Genomic DNA, 12,072 nt, shown 5'->3' on the forward strand with positions numbered 1-12,072 from the left:
TTCCTCATCAGTTACTTCACTATTCAACTTATTTCTCCAAGCTTCCGAGATCTCTGGAAGTTTGGTTTTCTCCAAATATGATGCTATTGATTCTTTGGTTACTTCTTTTTTATTATACAGCTTAGCATAAAATTTATAAAAGGCTCTACTAATGGTAGTCTGCTCCAGGTACGTTTTATTTTCTTCACAGATTTTATTTATTATTTTCTTTTCCCTTTTCTTCTTCAATTGCCATGCCAAATATTTCCCAGGTTTATTAGCACCCTCAAAAGCTTTTTGATTCAGTCTTTTAAGGTTCCACTCCAATTCTTTATTACTCATTGCTGTTAACTGTTCTTGAAGAATTTTAATTTCCTGATGTATTTTCTTTTTCCCTGGTCTCTTTTTTAACTGTATTTCTTTGGCCTTTATTTTCTCCTCAATCTCTTGTCTTTTCTCCTCTTTCTTTTTCCTTGCTCTGCCATTTAAGTCCATTAGTATGCCCCTTACAACCGCCTTGTACGCGTCCCAAACTTTACTGGTTGGTACTTCTTTATTCACGTTATATTGTATAAAAAACTTTGTCTCTCTTCTCAATATTTCCATATTTTCACTTTCCTGTAGCAAGTCCTCATTTATTCTCCAGGCTTTCCTTTTTCTCCTTTTTCCAAATTTCCACATAATTGGATTGTGATCTGAGCCTACCATCGGCATTATTTCTACCTCCTTAGTCCATAACGCTAAGTCCTTTGAGGCCCAGATCATATCAATTCTTGATAATGTAAGATGCCTTGCAGAATAAAAAGTAAACTGTTTGGTTTTAGGATATTCTCTCCTCCATACATCTTCGAGAGTCTCTTGTTGAATCAACTCAAAAAAAAGCTTTGGCAATAGTCCTCTTTTCTTTTGTGCTGTTGTAGTCTTTTTATCTAGTTCCAAATCTGTCACTCCATTAAAATCTCCAGCAAGAATTATCTGGTCATATACAAGATCGTCTAAATGCTTCCTTAAATCCTCAAAGAAGCTTTCCTTTGCACCGTTAGGTGCATAAAGTCCGACTACCAACACTCTCTTTAAATTCCAATTACATTCCACCGCTACAAATCTAGCTTCCACATCTCTCATAACAAATTTTGGCTGCAGCTCCTCTTTTATGTACAACACCACTCCTCTTTTTTTCTTGTTAGAGGCCGCTACAAATTCTTTGCCCAATTTTCCAGATTTTAAATATTTTACATCCTGTTTTCTAATATGGGTCTCCTGCAAACAAACAATATCACATTTTTGTTTTAGTAGCCAATGAAAAATATTTTTCCTCTTATTCGGTGAGTTTAGTCCATTTACATTCCAAGATAATACATTACACTCCATATTCATGGTTTTGTTGGTAAGTCTTTTTCATTGTCCTTGATAAATCTCTCCATCTCCCGCTCAGATCTGATGCGTTTTTTTGCCCCTCCAAACTCAAAGGACACTCCTTCCGGTAACTCCCATCTGTATCTGATATTCATGTCCTTCAAAGTTTGAGTTAGCACTCTATATTTTTTCCTGTCCAGTAACACTGATCTGGGCAGTTCCTTCATTATGATAATCGTCTTGCCATCAATCTCCAATGGATCTTGAAATTGTTTTGTCACAATCCTCTCTTTCATGTTTCTAGTTGTAAACTGCACAATCACATCCCTTGGTAGTTTCCTCTGGGTTGCAATTCTCGAGTTCACACGGTACGCCACATCTAGGATAGCCACAATTTCCTCCTCCTCCTTCCCCAGGTAATCAGCCAACACCTCAGTCATCTGTTCTTGCGCTGACTTCCCTTCCACTTCTGGCAGACCACGAAAACGAAGCTGCTTCTCCATGTGTTTAGTTTCTGCAACTGACATCCTCCCCTTCACCAGTCTCATCTCTGTTTGTTGCGTTTCTATTAAATTCTCCATCGCGTCTTCTACTGTTTTAACTCTCTGCTGCGTTCCTTGTAATTCACTACTAATCGTTTCCACGCCTTTTTTCACTTCTGACAGCTCCGACTTTACTGTCTGTGTAACTTCTTTGACCTCTTTAATAAGCTCCAATTTCGTGTCCTTAAGTTCTTTCATCATGTCTATAAGCTTTTTGTCCAAATTTTCTATTGCCGATTGCCACTCTTTTTTCGACATCGTGGGGCTTGCTTTAGCTCGCTCCCACGAATCTGCTCTCTTCCTTAGCTCCGTGGCGTATGTTTAAACGTTTTCCTTTTTTTCAAATGTCCCAATCTTTGCCAAAATTAATTTTTTGTATCCAAAATGTCGGGCGTCTTTTCTCTATGGTTTCTCTATGTTATTGTAATCCAAGATGGCCTACTTCCTCTTCCGCTGAAGCCGCGACCCTTCCCTTTTCAAAAATGGCGATTCCCTACTTCCTGTCCGTCGGCAAGGGCCGCTTCCCTCCAGCCACTCTATTGTTGTTACGCACTTCCTGTCTCCCGTCTTCCCACAGCAGGTCTCGCGATGGTGTCTTTTTCCCACAGCTCCAAAACCACAGGTATTCAAAACAATAGTCCGATTTTTGCAATAACTTCTTTAAATTTAGTCTCTTTTAAAATACAACTCCTGCCGAGTCTTCACCTCCTTTTCACTAGTCTGTTGCAGTTTAAAAATCTACTTTCTTTCCTCTCTGTTTTTATCAATCTGTCCCGTTTCAAGAGATAGCGATCTTTACCTTCTCTTCAACTTTCTCGGGTTGTAATCGCTGTTTCGATCTTAAATTCTCCTCTCGACTTCCCTCCCCGATCGAAGCTTGGGTATGTAGGTCTTATGCCAGCCGAATTGGCCCCAGAACTGCCGCAGAGATTATAGCCGACCCGTCGCAAGGTGGGACCTCAAGGATTGGGGGGGAGACTCCTTGAGTAGAGCCCCCCCTCATCCGAGATCTAACTCACCCTAGGGTCTTGAGCGTTCTTTGCCTGCTCCCCGCCTGAGAGCAGTCGGCCGCGGGTTATTTTCACCCCTCCGGCCGGTTAAAACGGCAGTCCGGTCAGCTCCGCAAATGGAGCTGCGTTAGACCTCCATGAATCCCAAACCGGAAGTCCGCAAGAGTCTTTATCTGATCATGCAGCACAATAAAATTGTCCCCATGCATTTTGAACAAGAAGGGAAAAAACCGCTTTAATGTATCCCTTGCAGGCTGCTGTACAATACTTGTTGACAGCTAAAAGTCCATTTCCGCATTAGATTCCCCACCCCATGCCAGAGCTCCTGTTTATTGAAATCATTTAAAACGAATTGATTGCATGTTCTTGTAAATGTGGGCTTCTACTCTTTTGCTCCTGGGTCCCCAGGAGTTTCCCAAACTCTCACGTACCTCCATTGCTTGTAATGGGTCAACTTCTTTTGGTACCACTTCTTTTGTCTCTGACAGCATCTTTGCCTGATTTTGTCAGCTGCTTCAAGGTAAGGATTTCCTTCTCTTCTTTGTGAACTGAGGGCATGAGCAAAGAATGAATATATTCTCCTGGCATGATGTGGCAGCCCCACAGAGCTCGCAACGGATTGCCGGACTTCCATGGGAGCTGATCTCCCCGAAGATGCCGGAGAGGTCATGGGAAGTCATCAAGAGCCATCTGGCCCTTGCCCAACAGTGGGTTGATTGCTGGGTGTGGGCTTGGAGGCAAGTCACGGGCCATGCCATGGGAGTCACCCTTGCTTAGTCCCTGGCCTCAGGGGCATCTGGGGGGGGGCGTGAATGCAAGGGCACCGTGGAGGGCCTTAACAGGCCCTGTGGACGCTGGGCTGAGCCCCCGGGTAGCATCAGGTTGTAAATGCCAAGTTGGAAGAGAGGACCAGAGCATGGCGCTTTAGAAAAGGGGAAGAGAGGCAGAGCAGAAGGTAGAAGTGAGCGGGGAAGAGAAGGGAGAAGGCGTGAAATAGTCGATGAACAGGCAACCAGTGAGAGGGAGAAGCAGGAGCAGAAAGAAGCAGAGAATGAAGCAGACCACGAAGAAACATGGCATTGATCAAGGGAGCCTAGGAAAGTTGGGATAGTGCAGGGGCAAATGAAGCTGCAGGCTGTTGTACTTTATTGTGCCAATAAATGTGTTTCCCCGGGCTTCTCCGACTGGCCGTGAGTTTGTGACAGATCTGTCACAGATCCCCCTGGTCTTCCTCATACAATTTTTTCTACATCATACACAGTTGTGCATGATGTATCCCTGGTCTCATTTATCTATGCAGCAATAGGGACTGATGTTGCAAAAGCCTGATGGAGGAGATGAAAGCTGTCCTTACCAAAAGCTGACAGTCGTTGGGGATGGGCCGATTCCCATTCTAAGGGGTGGAATGCTGACTGCCTCTAAACGGGAACTTAAGACGAGGGCCTGAAGTTGGAAGGAAAGGGCAGAGCAAGCAGGGGTGATGCATATGTATTTGATGGGAAGGGCAGGTGAAAGAAACACCTGTCTGAACAAAGGGCCTGAAAACTGTGGGGTAGGATGCCAAGGGGGTAATGTAGCGACCAGGCTTAGACTCTGAAAGGTCTCCTTCATTCGCCCTTCACTACAGTAGTGTGACTCGTCAATGTTTAGGAGGCAGCAACGGTAAAGCAGGATAAAGTGCTGAATTTCACATGGTAATACTTGGCAGCAGACTTCTAGTTATTCTGTCACCTCTAGATAATTAACTACATATTAATAAAATGCATACTAATTTTAAGGTGCCACTTGACTACATTTTAAACTATTATTGCCCACTTTCCCCATAAATTCCATTTTCCCCATGTTTGCCAGTTCTGAGGATATTTATCTTTGAAATAATTTAAGTTTGAACAGCTTCTTCCTAGAGGTTGTGAAGAGAAGTGTCGATTTGGCTATTGTTACCGGTACCTCTCGTTTAATTGGTTGTTCTGTGGTTCCATACCCACCTTTTCTTTGAAGCTTTTGGTTTAACTCTTTAATCTTCATTCCCAACTGTAATCAAGATTAAGCACATATATATATATAATTAAGATTGCTTACTTTTATCTCTTGCTAGTGGTGCTTCTGCTGTTTTTTTCATTTTTTGTTTTCCTGCCACCTAATTTAGACAGTGGCCGTTTTCACACTGCTTACCGGCCACGGAACTGCAGTTCTCGCACAAAATCGCGCCAGGAAGATGCTGCCGTTCCGGGAGCATGGCGCAATATTCCATGGCCGGTAAGCAGTGTGAAAACGGCCAGCGTGCTTCATAGGGCCAGAGACCTGTCTAATTGCTTACTTGCTAAATTGCCATACAAACTGATGGCCCTGGGAAAAATATCGTGATAAAGGCAAGTGACTATAAATGGCTAAGGAAAACTTACAACGCTGCCAGTGTAATCCTAAGCAGAGTGACTCCAGTCTGAGTCCATTGGGAGTAACTCTGGAGTAACTCTTCTTAGGATTGCATGGTGCTTTACTTGGCCTCTTAAGCAGGTCTACTGTATCCAGCTGTCAGGCCATAAAATCCATGTTAGTGTGAAATCACACTTGGCTTGACAAAACAGCCTCTGTTGTTGCCAAATTTTACCTGTTAACATCTTGCTTCTGCTGATTCATCAGGTTTTGGATTCCGGACGGCTAAAAGAATTTGATGAGCCCTACATCTTGCTACAAGAAACGGAGAGCCTGTTTTACAAGATGGTTCAACAGGTGGGTAAGGCTGAAGCGGCATCCCTAATGGAAACAGCAAAACAGGTAAGACATCCCCCCCCCCCCGTTTTACAAAATGTTGTAATTAAGTTTGTCTCAACAGTTTATTTTTCACAAGTTAGCATATTCAGTATTTCAGAATGCTCCATCTTTCCAATATAGTTACAGCACTCATCGCTTTTCAGTTCTAAACTGTTGTTTTTCAGTGCTTTATTACTGGGATTTGGAATAATATATACCCGGAGCTGCAAATGACATGCTTCTGTTGCTGTAAACAGCTATGCCAGGGATTGTTTGTTTTCATACATGTGCGGAGATAATACCCACTGTGGTCCTGAACGCATTCTGGTATAGTGTCTGCCTGCGCCCCCCCCCCACTGCATGACATACTGCAGTTAGAATTGAAGTGAAGCTTTACCAAGTCAAGCTTGCTTTTAACTACCAAATTTGCTGCTTATGCATGTGCAATGCAAGCGGAGGATGGGGAGGCGACACGTTTTCCTGTCGACCCCAAACATACAAACAACATAAAATATATAATACTTTTAAAAACACTGAAAATGTTGTATTGCAACTCAGATCAGATATACAAATAATCCAGCTTTCATCAATGCCCAATAATAATCTGAGCAATAAAATACTGCTTGTTTACAGAAGTGCCTCCTCCCCCACACATATAGAGTTGGCTCTCATGGAGGACTTCCATGTGTGCAGCAGTCCTTGCACAGGTGGTATCAGCAAAATTACTCCTTGCTGTCTGCTTGCGCCTAATGAAAGTGATTGTATCCTCACTATATTTTCTGCATGTACAAGACATAGCACAAGGTATTTCTTCTGGTACAATCTCGAAAGCAAATTAAATCCGTGCAAACCTGATGTACATCCCGTTGCTTCATATGTAATTGGTTATTTTGCCAAAAGCCATATTGCAGTGCTGTGTTGCTTATGCACTTGCGCTATTGCTTGCACACGCAGAACAACACTAAATGCATTTCCCTTTCCTCTCATGCATTGCTGAATCCAACCAATACTTCTATACCATCTTTGATGTGAAAGAAGAAAAGCAAAGTGCCATTCTCTAGGAGTGACTCTTATTTGTCGCTTGAGTGTGGCTGTGAACCTCTCAGCTGCTTCATTGAGTAACACAGGATTGTAAATTGGGATTTCACTGCAAAGGATGGAATTAGGCCACAAAGTTATATAGGCACCACGCTCATGGTAACCCTCACTTTTCACGCACAGATTCATGCAGCTTCCCTGCATTGGCTTTATCACTGGCTACAGCTGATCTTAATCATAGTTATTGCTGGCCAGGGCTTGCTATTAATTGGGGATTTGAAGTTAGTTTCAAACCGAGGTTTCACCGCAGAGCATGGTTAGCATTGAGAGTGGGGGAGCGTATGATCCCAAGGCCTCGTTCCTTGTTATGGCGTGATTCCAAATGAGAGGGAGGTTTTCTAGCAATTAAGGTACTAATGAATAGAAATAATAGTAAAAATTGTTGCGCAGCTCTTCTGAAGAAGGTATGGAATATCTGCCATTGGAGGTTATCCCAAGAGTATAGAGAGGCATCTGAGTTCAAATTTAGGTGGTGTGCTTTCCGGTTCTGTGCTGGAAGGCAGAACTAGGGAACTAACACTTTGCATGTTAGTAGATACAAATGCAGCGAAGGTTAACATTTTCAGTGACGGCAAGTGACTCCTTCTTTTTCAAAGTTTAATGTAGTTATCAGTTCATTGTTGTGATGGGATGTCCCTGTTTCTGCACAGTGGAAGACCCTCCTGGCTCATATTTCAGGGGCATTCTGTATCTTGGTGGTGGAGGAACATGCCATCAAGTCACAGCCAATTGATGGCAACTCCTGCTGTAGTTTTCAAGGAAGAGATGGACAGAGGTGGTTTGCCATTGCCTGCCTCTGCATAGCGTCCCTGGTCGTCTTTGGAAGTCTCCCATCCGATTACTAACCAAGGCCAACCCTGTTTAGCTTCTGAGATCTGATGAGATCAGGTTTGTCTGGGCTATCAAAGTCAGGGCTTATGCGATTAGAATTGGGAACCAGGAAAATGCCTCCCCAGCCCCCAAGAAATAGAGCTGCTGTTTTCATTGTGTCCTAGAGTAAAGTAGCATTTTCATATTATCATTCCTATAGAAGGCTCACTTTTACAACCTACATTAAACATTTTTATCACAGCATGCCACATTTCTAAGAACCTAATATTATGAAAGTTTCTATGCTGTCTCTTTTCCTCTCTGCTTCATAATGTCTAGACACAATGCATGACTTAACATTATCATACTGTGCATTGCTCCACCTCTTCAGCCAGCAACCAATGACAGTGCGGGGAGGTGAGCAAACAATAAGCTCACATTAAATCATAGAATCATAGAGTTGGAGGGGGTCTTACAGACCATCTAGTCCAGCCCCCTGCCCAATGTAGGAAAAGCCTAACGCATCCCCAGCAAAAATTCATCCAGCCTCTTCTTGAAGTCTGCCAGTGAGGGAGAACCTACCACATCCCTAGGCAGCCGATTCCACTTGAATTACTCTTTTCATGAAGAAGTTTTCCCTAATGTCTAGCCAGTACCTTCCCTCCAGTAGTTTGAGCCCATTATTTCAGATCCTATCTTCTGCCAACAGGAACAGCTCCCTTCCCCCCACCCCCCAAGAGACAACCTTTTAAATACTTAAAAAGAGCGATCGTGTCTCTCCTCAATGCCCTCTTCTCCAAACTGAACATTCCCAGGTCCCTCAGTCTTTCCTTGTACGGCTTGGTCTCCAGGCCCCTGATTGTCCTGTTTGCTCTCCTCAGCATTCGTTCCAATTTGCCCACAGCTTTTTTTTTTTTTTTTAGAAAAATTTTTATTGGGTTAGAATATTATTATTTTTACATTACATTCAATTTTCCCCAAATTTTTCATTTCTAACCCCCTCCCTTTCCCCCCCTTTTGTTGACTTCCAACAGCTTTCCCACCCTTTGTCCCTTTTCCCTTACTTCTATTAAATTCCTCTGTCTAAAACAGATATACATTCTCCATTATATTAAGCAGTACATCTTTAACTACTTTTCTTATTATACACCCAAACTGTACGTCTTTGGATAAACAATTTATCCCATTTTCCAGTTTTAAATATTTCTATATATCATAAACCATAAAAATTTCCCACATTTAAATCAAACAAATCAAACAATTTGATTTGTTCTCTATATATTACTCATTTCATCTTTTTATGGTAATTCTATATAGCTCATCACATAATCAATCAATTTGACTCTTCTGTACATTCAGTTTGGTGCATATAAATCTTATCAAAGAAAGAAAATATTGTTAGTTACTCAATCCTCATGTTTAAACCTTATCATTAATTATTCTCTATCAATGTTCTATCAGTTAACCTATACATGTCTATATATATATCAATCTATTAATCTAACTGCTTATAAATTCACATTTCTCTTCCTCCCCCGGTAAAGTCACCCCTCTCTTTTATACTTTTATTATACTTCAGTAGTTCTCAAACTGCCACAGTTTTCCTCCCACCTCCCATTTCTTCTCCAGATATTGTTTCAGCTTCTCCCAGTCTGTGTTAAACTGCCCTGAGTCCAGATCTCTCAGTTTTCTTGTCATCTTGTCCATTTCAGCCATATACAGCAATTTGTAGATCCAATCTTCAATAGTTGGCACTTCTTGTACTTTCCATTTCTGCGCATACAAAAGTCTAGCTGCTGCAGTCATATAAAATATCAACGTCCTATGATGGGCTGGAATTCCCTCCATTCCCAAGTTTAGCAGCAGGAGTTCTGGGTTCTTATTTATTTGAAACTGTAAAATTTCACTCATTTCTCTTATTATTTCCCCCCAGTACTGCCTAGCTACCTCACACGACCACCACATATGATAGAGGGAGCCCTCATGTTTCTTACATTTCCAGCATTTATTAGAAGTGTTCGAGTTTCCTAGCGCAATCTTCTTTGGTGTCATGTACCAACGATAGATCATTTTATAAATGTTCTCTTTAATATTAGTACATGTCGTTATCTTCATTGTAGTTTTCCACAAGTATTCCCATGCCTCCATTGTTATTTCTTTATTGAAATTTATAGCCCATTTCACCATCTGTGTTTTAACTATCTCATCCTCAGTATACCATTTCAACAGTACTTGGTATACCTTGGATATTCTTTTCTTGTCCTCTTTAAGAAGGGTCTGCTCTAGTTCCGAGTTCTCTGTTCGTATGCCCCCCTTTGCAGAGTCCAAATTGTATAAGTCTCTAATCTGTCTATACTGGAACCAATCATAGTTAGGTGATAGTTCCTCTTGCGTCTTTATTCTAAGTTTAGATACTTCAGTTTTAGTTATTTCTTTGTACGTTAAACATTGTTGTTCATTATCAACAGCTCTCGAATCTATCACCTCGTATGGAATCACCCACAAGGGGGTTCCTTCTTGTAGGTAAATTCTATATTTCTTCCAGATTGTATATAAACTTCTCCTTACAAAATGATGCAGGAACATCGAGTTGACCTTTACTTTGTCATGCCATAGGTATGCGTGCCATCCAAAAAATTTTTTATATCCCTCTAGGGCTAATAGTTTCTTATTCTTTAATGTCATCCACTCTTTTAACCAAACTAGGCAGATTGCATCATGATAAAGTCTCAGGTTGGGCAGTTGCATTCCGCCTCTTTCCTTTACATCTTGTAAAACTTTTACTTTCACTCGAGGCTTCTTGCCTGCCCAAACAAAATCTGATATATTCCTCTGCCATTTTTCAAATTGTTTAGAGTCTCTGATGATTGGTATTGTCTGTAGCAAAAACATTACTCTTGGTAACACATTCATCTTAACTGCTGCAATCCTGCCCAACCATGACAAGTTCAATCTATTCCATTTGATCAAGTCTCTCTCTATCTGAGTCCATAATTTTTCATAATTATTCTTGAACAAATCTATATTTTTTGCAGTCAGCTCAACTCCCAAGTATTTCACCTTACTAGTTACTTCACAATCCGTTGTTTCCATTAACAATTGTTGTTTCTGCTTAGTCATGTTTTTGCATAATATCTTTGACTTCTTTTTGTTAATGAAGAAACCTGCCAAGTCTCCAAACTCCTTGATCTTATCTATCACTTTTGGCATGTTCTCCAGTGGGTCTTCTACAATTAACATTATGTCATCTGCAAATGCTCTGACCTTATATGAATAGTCCTTTATTTTTATTCCTCGTATTTCCTCATCTTGTCGTATTTGTATCATCAGAATCTCCAATACTAAAATGAACAGCAATGGAGATAACGGGCAACCTTGTCTTGTTCCTTTACTAATCGTCAATTTCTTGGTCAGTTCATCATTCACTACAATTGCTGCAGTTGCCCACAGCTTTTTTGAAGTGAGGCCTCCAGAATTGTATACAATACTCCACCATGCACACGATATGTGGTATATAGTGGGACAATGATCTCCTGGGATTTGGATCTTATGCCTTTGTTGTCACGCCCCAAGATTGCATTTGCCTTTTTTGCTGCAGCATCACACTGCCTGCTCATATTTAGCTTCCCACCCACCCACCCATGTCCTAAGATCTTATTCACACACACTGCTACCCAGAAGTGTATCTCCCATCCACTTTGTATCCTTTGCATTTTTGTCACCCAGGTGAAGAACCCAGCACTTATCCATGTTAAATCGCATCTTATTCAAATCTGCCCACGCTTCCAGTGTGTTCAGATCTTGTGGAATTCTATCTCTATTTTCAAGGGTGTTTGCCACTCCTCCCAGTTTGGTGCCATCAGCAAATTTAATGAGAAATCCACACCCTGGTCCAAATAATTTTTAAAAATATTGAAAAGTACTCGGCCCAGAACCGAGCCCTGTGGCACTCCGCTGGACACTTCCCTCCAGTCAGATGTGATGCCATTGACAACTACTCTTTGGGTGTGGTTATCCAGCCAGTTCTCAATCCATCTGATCATCCCAGACTCCATGAGGAACCTTGTCAAAAGCTTTACTGAAATCCAGATAAACACATTGACAGCAGTCCCACAATCCAGTAAGCCTGTCCCTCAGTCCTAGAAGGAGATGAAGTTGGTCTGGCAGGACTTGTTGAGGAAAAAGCTGCGCTGACTTCCCTTTATTACCATCAGATGCTTGCAGATTGATGCTTTTAATATCTGCTCCAGTATCTTCCCTGGGACAGAGGTCAGGTTGACTGGCCTGTAGTTCCCAGGTTAGTCCGTTTTGCCTTTCTTGAAGATTGGGATGACATTCGCCCTCCACCAGTCTTCCGGCACATCATCTGTCCTCTAAAGAGACCTGGAAGATGATCGTCAAAGGGTGTGCAAGCTCTTTTGAAAATCCTTTAAGCACTCTTGGGTGTACCCCATGTAGCCCAGGGGATTTGTACACATCCGTTGCAGCCAGCAGTTCTCAACAACTTTTCTGCCCATGCCAACCAA

The 12,072-nt window shown here is 41.8% G+C and overlaps 1 protein-coding gene across 1 annotated transcript in view; it reads left to right on the top strand.

The window, feature by feature from the left end:
- Positions 1–12,072, top strand: part of ABCC4 (ATP binding cassette subfamily C member 4) — a 204,448-nt gene that overhangs the window by 185,236 nt on the left and 7,140 nt on the right. Inside the window, exon 30 of the mRNA XM_054975037.1 lies at positions 5,528–5,662. Within this exon, the coding sequence (XP_054831012.1) occupies positions 5,528–5,662 (135 nt within the window). The remainder of the gene's footprint in view (positions 1–5,527; positions 5,663–12,072) is intronic.

This window comes from Eublepharis macularius, chromosome 3 (genome assembly GCF_028583425.1).
Source record: "Eublepharis macularius isolate TG4126 chromosome 3, MPM_Emac_v1.0, whole genome shotgun sequence".
Classification (NCBI taxonomy): Eukaryota; Metazoa; Chordata; class Lepidosauria; order Squamata; family Eublepharidae; genus Eublepharis; species Eublepharis macularius.